This window comes from Centruroides sculpturatus, unplaced genomic scaffold (genome assembly GCF_000671375.1).
Source record: "Centruroides sculpturatus isolate CEXI.00-Female unplaced genomic scaffold, Cexi_2.0 scaffold635, whole genome shotgun sequence".
NCBI lineage: Eukaryota > Metazoa > Arthropoda > Arachnida > Scorpiones > Buthidae > Centruroides > Centruroides sculpturatus.
Window position 1 is genome coordinate 356,461 of NW_019384964.1, and position 26,330 is coordinate 382,790.

The 26,330-nt window shown below is 28.2% G+C and overlaps 1 protein-coding gene across 7 annotated transcripts in view; it reads left to right on the forward strand.

The window, feature by feature from the left end:
* LOC111632489 (protein lap4-like) overlaps positions 1–26,330 on the forward strand; it is a 164,105-nt gene that overhangs the window by 71,421 nt on the left and 66,354 nt on the right. For 4 of the 7 annotated variants that reach the window (XM_023376911.1, XM_023376910.1, XM_023376908.1 and 1 more), the window contains 4 exons: positions 8,896–9,081; positions 9,158–9,358; positions 9,437–9,596; positions 9,686–9,815. The exons of 1 other annotated variant lie outside the window; for it this stretch is intronic. In XM_023376911.1, the coding sequence (XP_023232679.1) occupies positions 8,896–9,081; positions 9,158–9,358; positions 9,437–9,596; positions 9,686–9,815 (677 nt within the window). Of the gene's footprint in view, positions 1–8,221; positions 9,082–9,157; positions 9,359–9,436; positions 9,597–9,683; positions 9,816–26,330 lie in introns of those variants that run through there. 2 more of the 7 variants (XM_023376909.1, XM_023376914.1) reach the window with 2 other exon arrangements.

The window sequence follows — 26,330 nt, forward strand, 5'->3', positions numbered from 1 at the left end:
GACTCTGACTGGATTGTATGGGGGCACAATTTCATTCAACTACTTTGAAGCTTAATAACTCCTGTGTTAAATCATTCAATTCTGGTTCAAAAACCACAGAAGTATTAAGTTTCAAACAGAGTGAACAAAATCATGCCCCACACACACATTCTAATATCCATACATACATTTAAAAAAAAACATTTCAAGGTGTTCTGAGTCCAAAAATGTAAAAATTTGGGAGCTATCATTTTTTGACCTATTGCTACACTTTTCCTGTTATATATAACAGCTGGGAAGTAAAAATTATAGAATACATATTTATATATTGACAACAATCCACAAAACCTTTTTATAACAGTGTTGTGTCTGTAACAATCTTCACTAACGTTTTCGACCTCCACCAAGGTCTTCTTCAGGTGGTGACTAACTCAACACAGTGTTAAGATTAGAAGTCATTTAGTGTTATATATTGACTATTTCATTACTTAGAGGAGTCTTTTAGCTTTGGAATAAAAAGTTTCTACATTCTATCTTTATTACAACTCTATTTATTGAAGCTTTTATTCTGAGGTCAGGTGATGACATCAGAATTTTCAGGCCTATTTTGGTAATAAGTCTGCTCCTAGTCTGAGTCGGATGATAAGGCAAAGTCGGAGTCGGTAAATTTTTAAACGACTCCTCAGTTTTGGATAATAATAATAAAGATTTTCTTTGCAATAACATTTTTTATTTTTTGGATGATAAATTTTTTAAATTAATAAAAATGCAACTAAATGACTTTCTGTTCACATTATTAGCTCTATTTTAATCTCAAATTTTACATGATGACTGTGAAGTCATCGTATTACAAATAAAATATGTATCTAACAATTAAAACTATTAATTTATTATATTTTATTATACATAATGTTTCTGAAAATATTTTGTTTGCTTGTTTTCTTAGCTCATAGCTTTAGATAAATATTTATTATTTAAAACAGATGGCTTCTTTCCCCCTCTCATTATCCATGCAATATGTATTAGGTTGAGTCATAAGTAATGTCATTTTTTGATAGATTTTAATACCTTTTTTTTATGTAAATAAAATTTATTTAATCCAATACACATTGTTCTTTATTACATATGACATTTTCCCATAAGATGTTTTGATGCCTTTCCTATAAAATACTAGCTGTTATCTGCGACTTTGCCCGCATGGAATTTGCAAGCAAACCCCATTTATATTCACTATTTCAATAACCATAGTAATTGTTATATAACACCTACTGCTGAGAATCAAACAAACTGTTTTCAATTTGATCAATTTTCTGGAACGTTTACAATCATTCTATAATCAAACCAATATACGATAACAAATTTGAATTTAAAACGGTTTGAGCATTTGGTTAAAAAATCAAAATATACAAAAATATTTATAACAATGTCTGAAATGTTATCAATTTAATACACCTAAGTACTCAATGAAGACTAAATGTAGTTGAAAACAAAAAATCACATCTAAAATAGTACAGTAGAAGCTATTTTTCAGGTTAAGAAGCCTTAGTGCTCTCCCTCTCCCTTGTAGGAGAATTTCGAAAAATCCCTTCTTAGTATGCATTTTCATGATTTACCAAATTTCACCTCTTTAGGTTCAGCAATTTGCTCTGGGCAATGCTGAATCAGTCAGTCAGTCAGGATAAGTAATTTTATATATTTAGATTGGCAGATTCCTATTAAAAAAACTTCCAATTTGTTTCTGGATAGCTTATTATGAATTTAAAATTTTTCTACTAAAACTGTTTTGAAGGAATTGAAGAGATGATAATTTGTAGTTGCCTGATAGGGACTATAAAGGAGATAAGAGAGTTTAATTAGAAAGTTCTACATCAATTTTTGTTGGGTGGCTATTGCAGCATAAGGTTGTGCTGTTCTGTAACAAAATTGTGAGACCGTGGATTTTAGAGCAGGAATTTTGTAAATGAAAGGAAATTTTCCCTTTTTTCCGTCGATTGAAATTTTGTAAACATCCCCCTTAAGAAAAACTCCTCGCAGAGTATCGGAGCAGAAGTCTCCTTTAACTATCAACAGTTAGGTGGGAAAGTTGACACTTAGCTGTCAGGAATTGCAAGTCATCGTCAACAAACGGACGGCTTTCCCACCCTAATGCTATAAAAGCTCACGCTACCGGAAACAAAGGGCAGATCAACCCAAGGAAGTTATTTCTGTACCTGTGTCATTGATCTCCATGTTCAGGAACGGAATCCTGTCAGAGAAGACATACGACCGCCATACCTCAGCCATCCCCTTCAATCTTACATATAGAGGTCTTTGTTAGAACTTTGTGAACTCTCTCCCCCGAGTAGCATTTTATCACATTTAACCGCATTTAATCGAGTAGCATTTAGTCAGATAGACTTGTAACCAAATTTTGTATGTTAACTTTAGTTAATCAATAAATGTTCTGTTTGTTAACCTGTCGACGTGCTCGCGATCTCCCCACTCACTTTTGCCCTCCTAAGCCATCCACCGATGCAGAGATTGGGTTTTAACAACCTGTGCAGGGTAAGTGGTCATTAGGGTTCGTCCCTCTGGCTGTCTGCTTATCTCACAAAATAATGCTCTTCCTTTTTTGTCAAATATTGATGTTTTACTTGGAGTTAGTTTTTCTCAATTGCTTACAGTATAAAGCAGCATTTACTGTTTTATCTGTATTCAATAACTCAAAATGCTGGATTCTCTTAAAACCCAACACATAAATAGCAGTATCTTTTGAGGTTGAAGATCACTCTCTGATCATGGAGCTGGAGTAACCTTTGGATCTGAACACTGTCTTTTATGAAGGATATTAGCATATGATACCCACATCTCTTCTCCAGTTACTATACTGTTCAAAAATGGGATTTGCTGTTACCCACGAAGTGAAATACATACAGATAATTCATCTAGACAATTCTATTCAACTAGAAAAGATAAACAAGTATGAGATATGAACCATATCTCATACTTGTTTATCTTTCCTAGTTGATGCAACTGCCTAACTGTTGTTGATTGAGATACACTAAGTTTTTCTGCAAATTTTTATCTAGAAAGTTTTGAGTAAGCTTCCACTACTGTGACAATTTTGGCACTTTCTAAGCCAGAGTGAGTCTCGTCTTAAAGATTGAAATTTGACATTTTCTGATATTTAATGCTTCACTGCCATATACACTGCATATATTGATTTATTGCAGTAACTGCAGTGTTATTTTTTGAAAATTTATATAAATTGCATGCTTTAAATTTTTTTCTGAGAACTTCATTTTGATTGACACTATTAATTTAACTTTTTAAAAATAATCAAAAACCACTATGATTGTTGTTAAAATCAGTAAGTAATTAAAAAATTTGTATTCAAGCTGATAGGTGTAAGTTATGCTATAACATGAAAACAATACTTAGAAAAATTGACATTACTTATGACTCAACCCAATACTTAACATTACATTTCCAGGAATTTGATCTTGATTTATGATGTTGAAGTTATGAGAAACAAGATGGCTTACTTGATGATAGTTTTCAGGAAATGATTAGATTATAAAAGTAGAAATTTACAATATATATGTAAAAGGAATCAATATCAGAGAACAAATTCTGTTTTATTCTATTATTTTATGCTAAGTGGTTTTATTAACATGCTTTAACATTCTTTTTTTGTTGGAAGTAAAATTAAAATTTATTGATTATTTATTACATATAATTTGAGTTTCGATTTTTATATTTTATATTTCCTTACAATTTTATTAGTTCTTAGTGCTACTAAATTTTTACTGATCTTATGAGAAAAACACTGCATCTTTAAAAGTTTTAGGAAGTATAAATATTTAAATAGAAGAATATAAGATATTGTTCCAGATAATTATTAGGAAATAAAATTCTTAATTTTAAAATATAATGAAATTGTGAGAATTGAAAATATTACAATCAATTATTAGTACTGCAAAAAGATAATTTAATAATCATAAACTTTATTCTCTCTTTGCTTTTTGATAATTTATTCTACAGTATGTTTAAAAAAACATTTTTCTAAGCAATTTGTTTAAAAATGATTATACATTACTGATAAATAAATTGGTTATCATCTTTGCTTTCAAATAAAAGAAAAATTGCAGTCCTTAAATTTATTGTTTTAATGAATATTTGTATATAATGTTTGTCGCATTTAAATTAAACGCCTATTAATATATATAAATTTCTTTCACTTATTCTAGTGCAGAATCGTCTCACGAATGTAATGGCATATAAATTTTGTGTTTCTGACTGTAACTTTTCGAGTTATCGCAATCTTAAGGTTGAAAATTCGATTATTCGTCACTATTGTTTTTTTATTAGATCTGACTATTGTCGCATTTAAATATAACGCTTATTAATATATATAACTTTCTTTTAAAGCATTTTTTTAAACTTTCTATATAAAGCATTTAAAATGTAACAAACAAAATAATAACTTTAATATTGGTCTAGTTATAATCAATAAAATGCCAATAATTGTTTGAATTAAACTAAACCTGCAGTCACACTTTGCAATTTTTATCTGCAAAGACAAATGCAACTGTGATGGCTATTCCATTAACTAGCAAATTTCCTCTGAATATTTATTGCAAGTAGACAGCTAATAAACAAATGTCTTCACATTTATGTTATTTTGACTATTTAAAATGGAACACAGAGTTGAAATCATGATTAATAGAATTGATCAACAAGAACAAATGTCAGCTTTAATTTAAAAAAGAGTATTAAATTTCTTCATTATTGTTAAAAGTTACAGAGTGGCTTTGTTTGGTTCATCTTTCTAATCATACTGTCCATTGTAACCTAAACTGTTGAATTTCTAGAATTTTATTGGTCAGTTTGTAACTATATTGTGGCTCATTTTGAGTGTGTGATCACCAATCTGTATGTGAAGCTTGTAGCCATTGCAGTTGCAATTGCCTATGTAACTAAAGATTGCAAGGTATGACAGCATTTGAGGAACTTTCTTCTGAAAGCAATTACAATTGTAATATATTTTAATTTAAAAATAATTAATGCTTAGAAAAAAGAAAAGACATTTAAAATTTTTTAAAATAAAATTTATATTTATTAAATTACATTATATGGCTCATTATTATGCTTATGTAATTACTTAAACTTGAAACTTACTTATGCTTTTAATTATGAATTATGGTAATTTAAAAACAAGTATGAATTACAAGATGAAATATTCCTTCAACAGCAAAATGAATTCCTGAAGAATAATAGTAGACATTTATACTAAAGAAAATTTTAATTTTTCCCTAAAATTAAAATTAAAGATACTAATATTTATTCTAAAGTATTCCAAAGAAAAGAAGAATTGAAGGAGGATCAGTTTGAATTTAATTCAGTAATTAATTAAAACTCATTTTTGAATTAATATGGACAATATACAATTATATAATGACAATAATAATAATAATAATAATGGTTTCTTTTAATAAAATTTAACCATTATGTGCTTATTTCATTTTATTGTGTTATCAATAATTAATTTAAAATACATACTGAAAATATTTGACATTTTACTAATTTTCTGAGCTATTTTATAAATAACAAGCTGTTCTTTATTTTCTAATAAGAATAAATATGCTTTGGCTCTACAAAACTACATATGTTTTGAAGCATTACTTTGGGTTTTAATTTTATAATTTACAATAATATAAAAATTTTTAGAGAGAATTTAAAATTTGAAGAGTTTTGAATTATTTCATATTGAATTTTCTTCCTTAAAAGCTGTACTTCAAAATCTACTTTAATTTTGTGCTTTCTGGAAATAAATTGCTGAAATTTTCTATTATTGTTTGATAATCTGGAAATGTTATATTTTAAATAACCTTAATTAATATGATAATGAGTAAAATATTACAAATATACTTTAAAAATTGCAATATTGAAGACAAATACAAAGTAAATTATTTGTAGGTCTTCATATAAATTATTTTCATATCTAGGATCACAATTAAAACACTAGTGAAGTTGACCTTTTTATATATATTTGTGAGTGGAGGTGTGTGTGTGTGTGTACACTCATCTCCACTCAGAAATATGTAAATATAAGGATTGAACTACATGTAAAGTTATAGAAACAAGTATGCATAAGATGTTCTTCTGGCATACTTGTTTCTGGATATGAAAAAAAAGACATCTGTATGACATTTGAAATATTTTATATTTATTTCTAATTACAATCTTTAAAATATATCTGTAATATTTTAAGATATTTCTTCCTAGTTTTTTTTATTTATTTTTGAAATGAGATGTAATTAAATCAATTTCTTGTTTAAAAATATAGTTAGCTGTTTTTGAAGAGCTGATGGTCATTTTCAAAGATATTCTTTTTCTGTACATCAATTTTTTTTAAACTGAAAATAACTTTTATATAAGTATCACAAATGTTATTTTATAACATTTTTTTAAATTTGAGAATATATTAGGGTATTAATTATATCTTATTTTGGATAAAAAATATAAAAGGTTACCACTGGTTTTATTTTAACATTATTTTTTGAATGTAATCCATCATGTTATATTGAAAATCACTAAGTAGTTCTAATGTCTTGTAAAAGTACTGCTCTCAGATAGCAAAATTAAAGTGATGCAAACATCAGTGACTTCTGCCATTTATCATATTCATTCATAGTCACTAACAATTTCCATCACTATATACTAGACCAGAACACAACCAATAATTGATGATTTGATAAAATTCCTCTTATAATTCATGGTAGTTGATGTGTGAATATATATATTAATTAAAATAAATATTGTTAATTAAAAGTTATGGAATTTATAAATTTAATTTCACAGTTCAATCTATATTTTTTGAAAATAATCTTTCTGGGCCTTTTTTTTTATAAGTTTAACTCTTTGTAATTTTTGATGCAACATCATATAAAAAATAGAGCTTTTATCACTTCTTCAATTAATATTATCTTAAATATTCTTCAAATCTTTCCAGTTTTAATAAAAGTGCATAATGAGTAAAACTGAGGTTTATTTAGCCAATTGGTTGCCAGCATATACTATTGCTGTAAAAGTGTAGAACAGTTTCAGATATCACTGAAGGTTCTACACAATATGAAACAGCCATTGATAGAATTTAGCATTGATGTTTGTTGTCCTTTAATTTTGCTGCTTATGAGCATAGGCCTTAATTGAAAGGCTCACAACTTAATAATAATGGGAGGTTTATTTGTATAAATAAAATACTTGATACAGACTGGCTGACACTATTACATCATTTTCAAAATAATAGAAAATGTGAAATGCTTTTAATGTATTTTTGTGGAATGACCAGTCTATTTGGGAGACCATGATCAGATATTTCCATATGGTAAAAACTGGTATGTTGGCTTATCCCAGGGGAAATGCCAGCATTCCAGTTTAAGTAAGGTTATACATCCCTCTCTAGTGAGTGCTTTAAAAAAACAAAGTTTTTATACTGAAACTGTCAGCATTACATCAAAAACTACAATTATATGTTTAATTTCTTCATTTTATCTTCTTTCTAACCATGTAAAATACTCTAGGAATTCCAAAAGTGCTTTTTTTTATGTGTATTTTATTGTTATTCTATTCAAAAACACAAAAATAAACATTAAATTTAAGAAACTCCTGTAAATTATCTCAGCTTACATCCATTAACATGCCCTTTATGTGAAATTTGAGAAGGTGTTATTTTTAAGGTCTTGGTAGATGATCAGTGCAGCTCACACTGACTTACCACTACTACTATTAATGTCAATAAATTGTTAATTGTTTTATTGTCTTGTAAACAAAAACTCTTTTCCTGATTTTAAGACAGTCAAATTAAGATGTTATTATTTTATTGTACTGGGAAGAATGTTTTCTTTAACATTTAATTAGATAACCTCAGAGTTTTTGGTATGCTGGTCATTTCACGGTATAATATGGTATAAGCGTATAGCTTATTAATATATGAAAAAAAATTATAAATGTCTCACTTTGATAGGTATTTATATATTCTTTTCGTGTTGCTATATTGAGAATTATTACTGTAGCCTTGAAGAGTTTATTTGTGATTAGTTATACAATATTTAATATTTTCAAACATAAAGCCAAAATACATCTAAGTATTCTTTCACGTGTACCAAACACGATATTACAGACTTTTCAATAATCAAGATTGGATTAGATCGACAGCTTTATGCATCCTGATTTCATGTTTTAAATTTTTGTCTCCCAGAAAATTTGCAACTGTAATAGTGAAGTTCGAATGCTGACTGAACTTTGAGGTTGTGGGGAATCCAGGTTAAATTCAAGTCTTTCATCCTTCCAGAAAATGGCAGATGGCTAGTCCACATGACTTCCTATCGATAGATATCGTCTTCCAGGGAATGAGATTGAACAGAATGTCACGTCGACTGACATCCCACCTATTTAACTTCCAATATTTCTTTTACATATTTTATTACCTTCTCTATAATGATTATGTATGTTGGAACATCACAGCAATATATATAGTAATAAATAAATATAATTATTGTTTGTTTTTATATTTATGTGTATTCTTTATTTGGAGAGTGAAACTTAGTATTTAAATGGATAAATTTTGTCATTTTCATTGTCAGCCTTAAAAATTATATGTTTGTTCTGCTCTAACAAAAACTATTTTATGTGCTTTTGTATACCCTCTTTGTTTGAAACCTTACATCTCTAACAGAATTCTATTTGTGTTGTTCTTTCTCCTCCTCATCCACAAACTTTAAAATAAATTATGTAAGGTAAGGTATAAGGTATGATAAATCTATTCAATTGCTATGTTAAAAGTTCTCTGTATTGATATTATTGTTAAATTAGTTTTAACACTAGCAAAAGTTATTCTTTTAGGTAATTAAATTTATTAAACTTTGAATACAGGGTAAATATGCCATCGTTCCTCATTCTGCAAAAACTGTCGACCAGAAAGTACTCGAAGTAGTTCAAGCTGCAAAGCAATTGGTTCATCCAGATCTTTTAGGCAATGATAATACTCCAACAAAGGAAAGAAAAACAACTACTGTTTTAATGACAAAGCATACAGTTAATCCCCCAACTGCAAGCACTGTATGTAACTATTCTACTTTCCTTTTATGGAATAATTCAGTGTTTTTAATTTATTTAATATCATTAATTTGTACAGCCAAATGTATTAAGAAATAACGAAGCTCTACCATTGCCTCATAACATTTCCCCAGTATCATCTCCAGTTCCTCCGACAGCTAATAACTCTTTGAATCCAGACAGTGATATTAGTGGAAGTACATTGGATGGATCATCCCTAGATCCAGTCTGTAATTCTAAGCATCCTGGTGCCAAACCAGTTTCCACTAAACCTCAGAAGGTAAATATTTTCATTTGAAATTTTGAAAATTGCATTAAACAAATAATTATCAAGTTACCTGAGCATATATTTGTTTAGGATATGCAACATGTATACAAATCCGAGCCAGAGTATTTAACATTCAGTGAGAAAAAGCATAAATTTGAGAAGGCCAGTTACGAACCTGTGATAAAAGAAACTGCAAAAATAAAACAGTTTAATTATTTATCTCAGAATGAAGTACGGTGCTCAGAAGAAGGTATTTTAATGACTTTATATTAAGAATAAACCACAACAGTCTTTATAAATTAGAGTGATAATGACACATTTACTTTTTTATATCTATAGAAAAGAAATTGGCTCCAATTTTGGGAAACCAGAATAAATCATGTCATTCTGTAGATAAAAATTCCGATGACTGTACTTCACTTTCTGATAACCATAATGGAAATCACACAATATTGGATAGTGAAAGGATGTAAGTTCATATTAAAATGTCTAATGGATCTTGTCTATATAAAAACATTTTAAACTAATATATACTGTATTTATTATCACATATCGATAAGTGGTAATTTAATAGTAGTACCGCTGACATGGCCGAGGGCCGAGTCGGTTATGATATCATCCTATCACCATGGGGACCCGGAAATGAATACAGATGGTCGAAATCCCCGGGAATTTTTTATCTGGGCCCGTACCGGATATGTTGGGCCTAGCCATCACCTTAATTTGGCCTAAGCCGCGATGGATATGATTAAAAAAGCCCTCTTAGTACCCACAAGACGGAAAGGAACTCCCAAAAATTTCTTATTCATTTATTATTAAATCTTTTTACGAATATTTTTTAATGCTTTAATGTTTTTAAAATTTCTCTCTTCCTCAAAGATCATTTTAATACAATTTTATTTAATATATTTTTAACGATTGATTGTTTGTATAATAATCATTAAAATAAACTACATTAATATGATGTTCGTTTGCTCATTCTGTTCTTTTGGCACTAGGAGGGACATTTCATCAGACTTATCATAAATTCTGCCAGGTCTACAATGGGACAGACGAAAGGGCCCCACGCAAAATATTCTTGATGACTTGTCTAACATATCCAGGATGACATAGCACTTCGGGTTTTTCGACTCAGCTGGATACGTTTTTGGGTCTCCCATAGCGGTAGGTTGATAGCTTAACCACTCAGCAATCCGACCATNATACAATTTATGAAAATTTATTACTCCATATTTCTTTTTATAAATTGTAAGTAACTTCATTTTTATGTGGGTATGTATATGTGTTTTGATGATGATGATGATAGAAGAGAATACTATAAATGATATTTTGATAAACAGAAAAGTAACAATACATATATGAACTGTTATTCAAATGTGTAAAATTTGGCTGTGACAAAATTTGCCAAAGAATGTTTACTGATTAAACAATTGTATTTTTATAGTTTCAATGTTACTATCTGAGAATAAACTCTAATTCACCTATCTTTAGTCAGTTATTTACAATATTTTATAATTTGATTTTTGTAATGTATATATAATGATATTTTGTATCTGGTAATGTTGTGAAAATATTAAATATACAGAGTGATGTGGGAAGATGTACTGCCATGTATTTCAGAAGTCATTTTGAGCAAAATATGACCTTTAAACTTGGGTCTTCACCTCAGTAGTTATGGAGTACAGTAGAGCATCATTTATCCGAATCAATTGGGGACTCGGGTTGTTCGGATAACTTATTTTTTGGATAACCGATTATGTACAAAAAAATATATTAACCTATACCATGTTGAAATTTTACTCCATTGCGTGTTGCTTCGCATTGAATTTTTGCCAATGTTAAGCCTAATGTAAATTTTTTAAAATAATAATTACAGCTATTGTATCATTAAAAATTATTTCTTTATTTTGTACAAACAAAATAAATATATTGAAAAATATAAAAACAAAAAAAAATTATACTTTAGAATTTAATCTAGTATCAAAAACGTTTGATTCAGCATGACACAGTCCAAATGGAACACTTTTGGTTGATCGACTTTCAGATAAATGATGCTCTACTGTAATTCTCTATAAACAGTGCACAATACATCCCCATGAGAGTATTATGTATGGAAGACAGATGAAAGTTATTGTGTACCAGATGAAGGCACAGACACATGAGGAACTATTTGTGCATATTATAGTGATATTCTAATCAAGGATAGGGATGAGGAGTTATACAGAGTAATGTGCACAGTTCATGAACTTCAATATGCATATTAACAGAGATATTTTTGAAAACTTTTTGTAAACTCTAACTTTATAAACATTGATGCAAAATGGATCTGTAACAACTTTTTTTAATGTTATTACAATAGTTTTATTACAAGAAAATGCATTTTATCTTTAACTTTCAAATTAGCTGAGGTTATGCCTGTTTATAGTGAATTTCTCTGTAACTATTGAGAATAGGATCCAAGTTTATAGGACATTTTTACTCAAAGTAAATTTCAAAATAAGCTCCATAATGAATAATTTAGCCCTTTGAATAATCCTGTAGAAAATCTGTTTTAATCTTGTTTTTGAAAACTGTTGTTAATTAAATTGAACACAATTCTTCTACATATAATTTATACATCAATTTATCATATTTTATGACATATATTTTCCAACTACTTGAAGGAAAGCAACAAACATTAGTGTGCATGGGTGGAAAAGACCAGGTCCATTAGGAAAATAGGGTAGTTCTTTTAAGAATGAGTTTATATACATTAGTAAAGAAATTCACAAATAAAACCAGAATTTAATTAATAGTTACCATATTAACAATTTACTTTTTAGAATCTATATCTATTAATTAATTTGGAAGAATGACACTTAACAAATTGCATTGGTATGCACTCCTTCCACTTTCCTTCCCCAGCATGGAAATAAACAGTTCCTGGAAACTTGTCAAGTGTTGCTTTACTATCTGTAGGAGGACAATAAAATGCAGCTTTTGTCCCCCCCAAAGAACTAATGAATTTCCCAAATTGCCTTCAGTAAGCCACATATACTGTACATAGCCCAACTCTTGAATAAAAATATTATTTTCTAATTATACATATTATTATTATTTACTATAGCTAAGCTGCTTTTGCATGTATTCATGTTGAATATTTTATTGGTAAATGAATTGTAATTGTATATGGCTTCTTTTAAACTTTTCTTTTTCTCTAATAAATAAAAGTGTTAACCTTAATCTTTTTAACCAGAATATGGTAAAAAAAAAAAAAAAAAAACAAATTTGGGGCAGCATGCCAAAGGCACATGATGACTTAATTACACTAAAAACTTTTCCTAAATATTTTGTGCTGAAATGGAGATACCTTTTATATGATGTAAAATAATGTAATTTATTCTAAAATAAAATAAATGTTATTTGAGTGATACTTAATGAAAGATATTGAATAAGATTAATTGCTAGAATAATTGAAATTCAATACCATGAAGTAAATGGAACAATTGCAGACTTCAAAAGGAAATATAAGCTGAGAGTTTTTAGAAGAGCTGAATGCAATTTTTATATAATTTAAAAATGACTTTACAAAGTCTTAAATTTTATTTAAATTTATTCTTATATAATGCTTAAAAGAATAAATTGTAGATTATAATATTTCATTTCAAATCTATCTGTAGTCATTTTGAAATTTCTTTAGGATTCAAAGATCCTAAAAATTATTCAAAATAAGAAATGATCTTTCACTAGTTATTTTGAATGAAGATTAAACTAAAAATCAGGTTATTAGAAAAGTATTCAGTACAAAATTTTGTAAATATTATTAGTAGTATTATTAACTTAAGATCTAAATGTTTGGATGTTCAAATGCAAGAATTAAAGACAATTGAAACTTTGCTTTTCTATATACAGTATAATCTGCTTATTGTAATCATGAATATTGTTATCAGTTGTTTAATGTTATTGGAATTAACACATCCCAAACATATAAATTAAAATGCACTAGTTGTTATAAATTTAGTCAGGATAGTAATATAAATTGTTGTATTTCCTTCTTCAGTTATATGCTATCTGTTAAAGACAGTACTTCAAAACAGCAGATAAACAACACTGGACAAATTACTTTAAATTAATAACATGTCCTTTTAATGTTAGTCAGTAAAACCAGAATTTATATTACCTATAATCTTATTTACTTAGCTTGCTTAGTAATAAATAATAATATCAGTATAAACAAGTCCCAAAGTGATTACAATAAGCAGATTCTTCTGTGCATGTTTGGACTTACAGATTATTGAAAATCTGTCAATTGTGATAAAAGACGTAGCTTTCAATATTAACTGAAAAATGGTGGTGGTTTTACTTTTATGCAAGCATTTTATTTACGTAATGAACAGTAATGGCAAAACTTATAACTTAAATGTGTTTTTAGGTGTAGGAAAAACAATTACAATATTCCTATCATGACAAATTCTTAGTTTTTTATAATTTGCATTAAGACTTTGAAATTGTTTTAATTTGTTGAGGTTGTCTCTTCATATATTTACTTTTAATGCAATTTCTCTATTTTGATGCAATAAAAATATTTTAAATTGTTGGGATTTTAATTTTATCAAGATTTTGACTGTTTGAAATTTGAATCAAATCTTCCTTTGCTATCATTAACCAAAAGAAAAAAGTGAATTTTATAACTTCACTTCCTTATATAGAATAGAGCGTCGTTTATCCAAAAGTCGGTTATCCAAAAGAATTCCAGTCGGCAAATTTAAATTTTCGCTAGTGCTGTGGTGCTGCAATCTTTGGCTATATCCAGTGGTGATATTCAGCGGGTTCGCGCGGGTTCGGCCGAACCCGTTGTTGACATTTTCAAAGTTTTCCGAACCCGTTGTTAAACACACGTAACATTTCTCAGTGATTTTGTTTCTTTTAAAAAATATATTAAAATATACGTATTATACTCTGTAACACTACTAAACTAGAGCCTTATACCCTGTTCGCCTAGTGCAACCTCCATCGACCGTTTCAATCTCGACTAAAACGAGGTTCAATCGCGATCGACTCGAGAGAGTTCTCGAAACTAGATCCAGTCATAAGAGAGATCCCACAATCCCACGCGCGCAAGAAAATACAAGATGGCTGCGGAACACGTGTCGGGCTATCAACAGCGAAATAAGAAAGATATTGTATTTCGAGAGACGATGACATCTGTCTATTATTATAATAATACCTAACGATAAAATAAATGATTTAGAAAAGTTTTTCTTGTTTAACTGCTTTCCCTATGACTTTTTCTGATTAAAAAAAAGCCAATTTTTATGTTTATAAAATATTTTGAATGAAAAATATTAAAATATGTACAAAATAAACCATTTTGAACACTCTTTTTTATTATTTAAAAAAAAAATATAGTTCTGGCATAAACAATGTTAAATTTTAACTGACTTAATTTTGCGAACGCATCTTTTTTATTTATATGAATATCTTAAGGTCAGTTTTTGCGCTAATGTTGCTAATGCACCATTTTAGCGAAAAAAAATTGTTAAGGAAAAATTTTCTGTTAGCGAACCCTTTGTTAAATATTTCGAATATCACCACTGGCTATATCTTGGGCTACTCCAATATTTTTTATGTTTGTGTATGTTTTAGCTGGCAGCACTGTCACTTTTGTGTGGTGTTTTTCTGAGGACTGTGTGTCATGCTAAATCGAATGTTTTTGATACTAGATTAACTTCTAAAGTATAATTTTTTTTGTTTTTATATTTTTCAATATATTTATTTTGTTTGTAAAAAATAAAGAAATAATTTTTAACGATACAATAGCCACGATTATTATTTAAAAAATTTTACATTAGGCTTAACATCAACGAAAATTCAACGCGAGCGACACACAACGGAGAAAAATTTCAACACTGGATAGGTTAATGTATTTTTTCATACATAATCGGTTATCCGAAAAATAAGTTATCCGAACAACCCCAGTCCCCAATTGATTCGGATAAACGGCGCTCTACTGTATTTCCTTACAAGATGATACCTTCAGTTCATTGCAACTTATGTTGTCAAGCATCTAATATTTAAAATTGCCATTAATTATGGCATAATCACATATTAGATTAAAATTTTATAGACCTTAAAAGAACTAAATGGCTAACTATTTGGACTGATGTTTAATGTAGAATTTTGTTGAATGAATATATCATTATCTAATTTAGCTTTCTAATCAATGATGTTATCACATCAAACTTCAAACTGCAAGTATTTTTCATTTCACTGAATTTTAAATTTGTTATTTGCTTTATATTGTAAAATTGGGATATAAGATTATATATAATGATAAAATCTTAATTTAGAATTTAAATTGGTGGAAAGAAGTTGGTGGAAAGGAAAGAAAAACCATTTAAATTTAAATGGTTTTTCTTTCCTTTCTTGTATACACTGAAATATGACAAAATTACAAATATAAGTTTTTTGTTAAATTATATGTTTTGTTCCACTATGAAAATTATTGAAAACCTTGACATTACCTTTTAGCCATTATACAGATTATTTAAGAGATAACAACAGAGTGAGAATTTTATAATCTTACATAATTGAGTTAGACAGAATTTATTCTGCACAAAGTTCGTTTTTGAAAAAAAAAAATTATTTTTAAATAGCAAGACTTTTCAGGATCTACTGTGCATAATAAACTTGTCACTAGATAGTGATTGTGGAATTCAAGAAATGCATTACTTCAAAATTTACTTTTGAGATCCTCATTACATTGTTTATCTATAATCTATAGCATATTACAGATTTATCTATAATTGTGGGCTATGTGAACCATGAGTTGCTTGCCATTGATCTAATAATAATTTTGTTATCAGAATTATGTAGATGTGTTTATTTTTAACTATTTATTTTAATTTTAGAAATGTTATTTTTGATATTATTTATAAATTTATAAATCAAAATAAATAACCATTAGATTTTTTTAATATTAAAGAGATACATAATCACTCATGATTATTTTTATTTTGTTCTTTTACAAGACATATATAGTAAATGATCTTTAATATTATAGATCTTATTTTAGATTTGTAATAGTTTTTATATATGTACTGTACATGATGATGATTTTTTTTTCAATTACAAAATAAAATCATTAAACTCAGACTTGTAACAAATGTTTTTTATTCTTTAAAAATGAATTAAAAAATTATAATACAGTTAAAAAATAACATTTAGTTTTGTGTATAATAATTTAAGTATTGTGAATTTATTTTGAAATTTTACACACTGACTTACAATTTTGTTGATTTGTTGAATATATATATACACTGTTCAAATGTCATAGAAAATTAAAGTTACTGCTTAAATGAAATGAAGAAAACAGTATTTGAAATTGTTAGAAAAAGAAATATTTTAAAAGTCTAAGTTTAATGTATTTTATAATTAAGATATACAAGTGATTATAATATACAAGTGAGTCAAAAGCCACCATACTTGAGAAACACAGTTGCAGATCTTAAATTCTCAGACCACATTGTCTTGATTTATGAGGCACTACAAAGCATAGCCTCTTGAAAGACCACATTCACAATGGATATATATATATATGCACACAATACCAAATGTATTCATGTGCATTTGCCATGAGTAGGATGAATACATTCATACAGTATGTGCATTTAGTTAAATGCTATCTATGCATAGCATATTTTAAGACTAACTAACGATTGCATAGTATAGTGAAACTTTTGCCCTTGTATGAGGACTTTTGGTTAACTTGTGTATAAAATATAATATTGATAAAATTCAAACATAAATTCCAAATTACTCTAACTAAAGAACAAAATTTATGCTTTATTAGAACTTCTAATCAAGCTTAATTTTTGTTCATAACATTATTAATTTAAGTTAAATTTTAATGCATGTTGTTTAAATCTAAAATAGATTTTAAAACTTTTGTTAACTTTTGATGTGTCTCTGTAGGCATTGAATGAAGCTATAATTTCCAATGTTTTGTCTTTGTTTTGTTTGATTCTTGTTGTATGTTTAATTTCAGTATGCATGATTAATAAAAGAAAAAATACATTAGTAATATTTAGCTTGGTCTAAATTAAAAAATATTAAAACTGTTATTAATGATAGATTTTTCTTAGTAAGATGACAAATTGAAAATTAGTTTTTAATTATGTACTGCTTATCCATAATATCATTGCTGTCTTTTTAACTGTAACTGATACTAAGTTAATTTTAATAATTAAAATTTTTTAATTAGATTAATGAAGTATAAAGCCAAATTTNGTTATTGATACAATGATTTTTAAAAAAGTGTTTATATTTTGATTCTGAATAATCCTTTTTTCACCTAGCCTACAATATGAATTTAAAATATGCTAGAAATTATCATATGTACTGTACATGATGATTTTTTTTTCAATTACAAAATAAAATCATTAAACTCAGACTTGTAACAAATGTTTTTTATTCTTTAAAAATGAATTAAAAAATTATAATACAGTTAAAAAATAACATTTAGTTTTGTGTATAATAATTTAAGTATTGTGAATTTATTTTGAAATTTTACACACTGACTTACAATTTTGTTGATTTGTTGAATATATATATACACTGTTCAAATGTCATAGAAAATTAAAGTTACTGCTTAAATGAAATGAAGAAAACAGTATTTGAAATTGTTAGAAAAAGAAATATTTTAAAAGTCTAAGTTTAATGTATTTTATAATTAAGATATACAAGTGATTATAATATACAAGTGAGTCAAAAGCCACCATACTTGAGAAACACAGTTGCAGATCTTAAATTCTCAGACCACATTGTCTTGATTTATGAGGCACTACAAAGCATAGCCTCTTGAAAGACCACATTCACAATGGATATATATATATATGCACACAATACCAAATGTATTCATGTGCATTTGCCATGAGTAGGATGAATACATTCATACAGTATGTGCATTTAGTTAAATGCTATCTATGCATAGCATATTTTAAGACTAACTAACGATTGCATAGTATAGTGAAACTTTTGCCCTTGTATGAGGACTTTTGGTTAACTTGTGTATAAAATATAATATTGATAAAATTCAAACATAAATTCCAAATTACTCTAACTAAAGAACAAAATTTATGCTTTATTAGAACTTCTAATCAAGCTTAATTTTTGTTCATAACATTATTAATTTAAGTTAAATTTTAATGCATGTTGTTTAAATCTAAAATAGATTTTAAAACTTTTGTTAACTTTTGATGTGTCTCTGTAGGCATTGAATGAAGCTATAATTTCCAATGTTTTGTCTTTGTTTTGTTTGATTCTTGTTGTATGTTTAATTTCAGTATGCATGATTAATAAAAGAAAAAATACATTAGTAATATTTAGCTTGGTCTAAATTAAAAAATATTAAAACTGTTATTAATGATAGATTTTTCTTAGTAAGATGACAAATTGAAAATTAGTTTTTAATTATGTACTGCTTATCCATAATATCATTGCTGTCTTTTTAACTGTAACTGATACTAAGTTAATTTTAATAATTAAAATTTTTTAATTAGATTAATGAAGTATAAAGCCAAATTTATTTGGATATTTTATATTTTATGACAGACAAATTTATTAAAATTTGGAATATATAATCAGTACAAAAATGAAATATCATTTGTGATAAATACAAATAACAAAAATTATCAAGCATCTAGATTCACCTACTTTTGTTATAAAATATACTGAAAAATACAGACAATGTTTATTAACATACAACCACTTTTATGAGTAATTTATTTAAATATAAAATAAAAGAAAAATATACAAAACAATTTCTATAAACGTATATCTTGGCTGGGCAATGTGCAGTACTTGATTAGGGGGTTCTGGAAGTATTATAAAGTTTAATAGCCTCCTTTTGGCAAAGCACAGTCATAGATTTGTTAAGAAAATAGACTGATCCCTGTTACTGCATATTTTTACAACTCAGTCAAGATTCATGAAATGAGTTGTACTTAAACAGAAAAATTTCAACTTTAATAATACTAAACTTTAAAACAGTTTAGTGTGGTTAATGTTTTGGCCCTTTACTGGTTTTATAGCTTGATAATGATTTCTTATTGTATGTTATCATTTTTTTGAGTGAAATGAAGTGTTCACAAATATTGATACTTTTCTCAATGAATTACTAAAATTATCTGAATTTACCAATATTACCAAATATATATGTTTTTTCAAGTCAAATACAGTATTAAATAATTTCAAAATATTATATAAAATGATATATTCTGAAATTTTCCAAACTTACTGCTAATGATGCTCTTTTTAAATCATGGAAATTATAGTATTTGATTCTGAGGAATATAATTTGTAGCCTCAATATTAATAATAGCCTGTCAAATCCAGAATGCCAGTTGCTTGATTTTCCCTCACATTTTGATTGTTTGGTTGCAGCTTATATTGATGCTTTTCTTTTTTCCTCCCTGGTCAAAACTCAAGCAGATAATTTTGAAGTATTTCTTCCGATTCGAATGTAAAATGTAACATCATTTTTAAATAATAAAAGAAGAAATGCTTATTTAACTTCACTAGATATTTATGAAAGGGTAATAGAAACTTACTTATCATTTCAGCTATATCTATAAATTGGGTTATTGATACAATGATTTTTAAAAAAGTGTTTATATTTTGATTCTGAATAATCCTTTTTTCACCTAGCCTACAATATGAATTTAAAATATGCTAGAAATTATCACTTTGAACAAATATTATAAATAATAAACATAATTCCAATTTTTAATATAAAAATAAATATTTGATTTTATTGGACGTCACTTACATTGATTAACAACTTTTCTATTAGTTTTAGGCAATGAAGCACATCATTAAGTTAAACAAAAATGAACTAGTTCAGTGGCTTTCATCTAAATCTTTTCTCATTCCTAAATGAACAGATTTAGATGAAAAAAATTTGTTTGTTTTATTTGTAAAATTAATTACAAATAAACAAATTTGGAAATTAAGTTAGAATCCAAAACAATGTTTATGTAATATTTCAGATGTTTTGTTTGTCAAACACATGGTAGAATTTTCTTTACTCTTTTTTCTCTGTGGACATGAGATGGCCTTATAATCCATACCCATTACAGGTTTGGCCCACAATGAGTGTGGCCAGGTGGTGAGGTATAGGATCCAACACATTTGTGACAATGATGTTATCACATCAAACTTCAAACTGCAAGTATTTTTCATTTCACTGAATTTTAAATTTGTTATTTGCTTTATATTGTAAAATTGGGATATAAGATTATATATAATGATAAAATCTTAATTTAGAATTTAAATTGGTGGAAAGAAGTTGGTGGAAAGGAAAGAAAAACCATTTAAATTTAAATGGTTTTTCTTTCCTTTCTTGTATACACTGAAATATGACAAAATTACAAATATAAGTTTTTTGTTAAATTATATGTTTTGTTCCACTATGAAAATTATTGAAAACCTTGACATTACCTTTTAGCCATTATACAGATTATTTAAGAGATAACAACAGAGTGAGAATTTTATAATCTTACATAATTGAGTTAGACAGAATTTATTCTGCACAAAGTTCGTTTTTGAAAAAAAAAAATTATTTTTAAATAGCAAGACTTTTCAGGATCTACTGTGCATAATAAACTTGTCACTAGATAGTGATTGTGGAATTCAAGAAATGCATTACTTCAAAATTTACTTTTGAGATCCTCATTACATTGTTTATCTATAATCTNAATGCCAAGCTGCAGTTTTTAATAATATTTTTATTTATTTAATTTAAAATATATGCTCTCAATTTCAGTAGTTTCTTGCTCCTGTACATCATACTTTTCCTGATAACAATTAGAATTGTGCTGATCATCTTTCTAACTCCATTCTGGAGAAAATTTGTTGAATTGAAATAACATGACTTTTGGTCCAGACCAGAAGTTTGTACCTGGTTTATCGGGGCCTCTGCCCCCCAAGCTTTCCGTATCTGGTCTTGACTTTCATCTATCTAACTCAATTCTTGAGATTAAGGAAGGACAGACAAACAATGGATGGATGTTAGTGGGAATTTATAGGTCTGCAATTTGAAAATTGCAGCTCAATTAAGTAATTAAACTAACAAGGGGACAGCATGATGTTGGGCTTCACTGAATTTTATCAAACTCAGAGAGGTTATAGTTCATCCCCAATGATTGACATGTGCTAAGCAGTTGAGTACACAATACTCAAAATAAAAAGAGAAAATTCAAGTGGTTTGCAATTTTCCACCTCAAACTTATAGAATTTCTACCATCTGTAGAGTGATCAGTGAGTTGATCAGGACCCAGTGCTTTGATAGTTGTGAGGTTGGTGTTTTGAATTCCAGTCGTATCAATGTGATTTTTTTCCTAAAATTATAATTTTTACTTTATTCTTGGTACTTTCACATTTATTATTTTGTCAGAGAAACTGATTATTTTTATAAAACTACAAATGCACAATAAAAAGAGTAATAAAACAATAAAATGCATCTGTTTCAAGTAACAAGTCAATGTCAAAAGCAATTAACAAGTGCTACCTAGCAGTATCTATTTATTATGGCAACAGTCATTGTTTTACCTAAATGTGTCTATGATTCTGTCTTTGTTCACTAAAGAACAAAAAGATGGCTTTGATATCTCATGCTAACATCAATAGTATTGAAATGTGTTCTGCAGAATCACTGCAAGACAATATTACAAAATTTACATATTGTGAAAGCATCCTTCAAAATCAAGATTTAATTGCAGCTGGGGGTTCTTCATCAATTTCAGAGGTTGCAAAGGTGGAGGGAGAAAAAATATATTAAACACACTGATATTTTCAAATGTGATACTGTATGAATGATTTTCCAAATTAGTTGATGATGATGTGTTTTTAAACATTAATCAAGTTTGTTTTTCAATGACATGTAAATAGTGTTACCACCCATCCAGTTTTCACCTGGACAGTCCGGGAATTGATTCCCTGTCCGGGTGAACTATTAATTTTGTCCGGGAATTTTGTAGAAATTGTGAAATTATGATAAAACAAAGTTCTTGCAAATATTTTTACAAATTTACACTATTTTAACAGTGAAAGAACTCACACTCATTGAAACTCCTCTGCAATTCTGCAATGTTAGTCTGTTTACACCAATGTGTGACACACAACCTGTCATTGACCCCCCCTTTTTTTTTCTTTTTGCATGTATAATCGTATACGTCTCTGCAATATCCAATAGAGCTAAGTCATCTGTACCTGTTCTTTTTTAATTTAGGTTACTCCTATGCAAGTCCCTAGACCAGGCATGGCCAACATACAGCCCGTCTAATGAATTTATGTGGCCCATGATTAATCTTTTAATATATTAGCTACTCAAGTCCAAATAGGTCAGTGAAAAATTCTGATGCCTAAAAAAAAAGGTCAACAACTACTCACTGTGCATTTAGAGTTAACCCTCTGTTACAAATCTCTTAAGTACAGTGTAGAATGTTGATAAAGCATGATAATGTGAAAAATGTATCTGTAATGTATGTACAATTTAGTCTCTACAGGGTGACACCACAATGAGATCTGGCACCATCTTAAAATCTTCCTAGGGCGGCCTCTGGTTCGGTCCATGGAAAAAGTTTTCTCTCCAATTTGGCCTGGGGGCAAAAACTGTTGGCCACTCCTGCTCTAGTCCCTAACTGTAACTGATTTAGAACCACCATGCGCGTTATTCTTCGCATTGTAAAATGACATTGCGCGTGTGCCAGGAACTTCTGTTCAAACAAACCTGACCTGCCGTCCGGGTCAGCGATTTTCAAAAGGTGGCAACACAACATGTAAATCATATTCTTGTTGTAAAAATCTGCATTTATTCAATGGTCACACTGCAGAAATTTTTGTTTCACATGCTTCTACAACAATCATTATCCACAAAACTGTGCTCCTGGAAAACAAAACAGATTGAATAATGTTAATAAAAATATCTTTTTTATTAACAAAATTGGCCTTTAATAATGATAAATTTGTTTACATCTAATCCTCTTCTCAAATAAATTATGGGATTTGTACTAACATATATTTATAAATACATGAATATTCAAAAATAATTTTTTAATAAATATAATAAATTTAAAAATATCAAGAATAAAGTAAAAAGTATAGTTTTTTATTAAAAAACTACTTTTTACTTTATTCTTGATATTTTATTGGTTTTAATATATCTTATTGGATTTAATGTAGTTTTGTATTAAAAAACTACATTAAAACCAATAAGATTTCAAACACCAACCTCAGGATTATGAAACAAACAAACCCCCACCAACCAGTCTATGAATAATAAGAATGCCAATTGTTTTAAGTGATTTGCAATTTTTAACCTCAGTTTTCTCCTTTAATTTTGAATATTGTGCCTTACTGCTTGGCACGTGTCAGTTGTTGGGATGCATTATAACCTCACCAAGTTTGATTAAAATTGGTGACCCCAATGCCATGCTGTCCCCTTGTAAGAAACACAGTAAACACTGTACTCTGGAATTTCTCAATCACCATTGCCAACATTAGTGCTTAAACACATATTTTATCAAAATATTGCAGGTGATTTTTTTCATAAAATTATTGCACTGTTACTTCAAATTAACCAAAAAAAGTTTGAATTAAAAAGGAAAATCTTATGTTACTTTTATAGGAAATTCAAGGATCCAAAAAATATATTTAAATTAACCACAAATTTTAATTTAAAACATTCAAATTATCAAGTTATATTGCATTTAATAATTTATCAATATCTTTGTGATCAAGCTATTCTTGATATCCCATTATATTATTAAGTTATAAAGCATATCATAGTTTTTATATTTGGTATGTTTATAAACAAACTTTTTACTTTTGCATTTTTAGATTAAAAAAAAATTTAATATATAAAATACAAAAGGAATTTTAATTCTATATATTAAATATCAAGAATGGCCGCTAATTTTTTACCAAATTAAATTTAAAATTGCATATATACCATATTTACTTGCATATAAGATGAGGTTTAAGTTTAAAATGCCATTAATTTTTGTGGGACAATATGTGCATTTACATCCATTTGATATTTTACTTGTGATTAAATATAATAAAATTAGAATTGTATTAATAAATCTAATTTTCTTTATTTTGATCTTTAAAGTCACACCTAGTCCTATATGCAAGGTCGTTTTATATTCGAGTAAATACAGTATTTTAAGTTTCAAAAATAATAATACAGGTAACCCCCGTATAACACAGGAGTTACATTCCAAAAAATTGCCGTGTTATGTGAATCCATGTTATACGAAACAAAGAACTAGTGTGAAAAGGGGGGTTAGGTTCCAAAAATTAAAAAACATGCTGTTAAATCCTTATTTAAATCGGATTTATTATTCATTTTTTTCATAGGTAAATTACTTATTTATTATTTTACCAGAGGATTATTCATCATATATACTGTATGATGATCTCAGCATGAGCATCATCAATTGATAACAGTTTTCGGGTGCATTCGTTAATAGCTGTCGCTCTGCAAAGGGGGTCCGCTGCATTTTTTAAGCATTTAGGAACGATGGTGAAAGAAAGATGGCGGCACCCACGCTATCAATAGTATCGTGATGGAGGAATCTATAATTCTAAAATGAGCTTTTAGAGGCAAAAAAAGGGTCCCAATTGTAAAATTTAACCATTAAATGGATTATTGTTGAAAGAGCATTCAAAGTAGCCACGAAAACAATTAGAATGCTCGCGCAGAGTTATGCGGAAGTATAAAAGAACGCACCCTTTATTACATTTCATGTTGTACGAGGGTTTTACCCAATTCCCAAACTGTGTTAGAGTGAACCCGTGCTATAAAAGCACCATGTTATACGGGGGATGTTCCCAATTCTCAAACCGTGTTAGAGTGAATCTGTGCTATAGAAATGCCGTGTTATACGGGGGTTACCTGTATATATAACACTTGATAAATCCAATAGTATTAAACTGTATGTTGATAAATTTAAGTACAGGTTTACCACTGAATTTCTGGCAACTGATGGTCCAGCATCTCCTTTAATCTGGACAGAATTACAATACGTAACTGAAATTCCCACATACACCAGACTGGATGGCCACTTATCGTGTTATGTTTAGAATGTGTTTATTTACATTATTTACACTGCAATTTTGTAATATTCTTAGTTTATTTTGCTTAAATTTAACCGTAGCTATGGGTCCTAAGAGAGAGAAGAGAAATTAGATAAATATTAAATGTAAATTACATTTAATATTTATTTAATTTAAGTTTCTAGCATTTCATGGTATACTTTAGACACATGGGAGGAGTGTAGTGAGTGAGTTAGGAGGTGTGTTGATGAATTATTATTATTATTATATGTGCCACAGTTGTTCTGGCAAAACAGTTAATTCAGCAAGGCTTTGGAACCAGGGCTGCAGAAATTTTGTGGTGTACTTATATTAGTAACAATCAACTTCTTGCACTGTTTAAAAAATATAATTTAACCCAAAAATAAAAATATAATCTAAATTTGATTTTATTTTAAAGTAAGTGTTTTATTGGAACAAATATCTATATATATATAACCCATTCAATGGGTGTCCATCTGTCCGATAATGGACACTAGAGGCGCCCCTATCGTGTGTCATATTTCAAACATTCAAATTAACAATTTTAATTCTTATTTAAATTAACAATATGAATTATTATTATTCATTTGGCCCATAAATTATTATTTGGTCAATATAACAATATAAATAATTCAGTATATTTGTAATAGGAATTTATTATTTCAGGGGCTTATATCTCGCAAAGGATCGCGAGTAGGGGTATGGTTCCTTTGACTTTATTGTTCGCACAGGGGCTACAGTTTGGGGGGGTCGCCACCTCTTCATTCGGAGGGTAAATCTTACCATTGGGACTTTAACAGAGCTGTACAGCATATTGATAGGAACAAAAAAGTCAAAGGAACCGTGCCTCATGGAAATTTGTAAA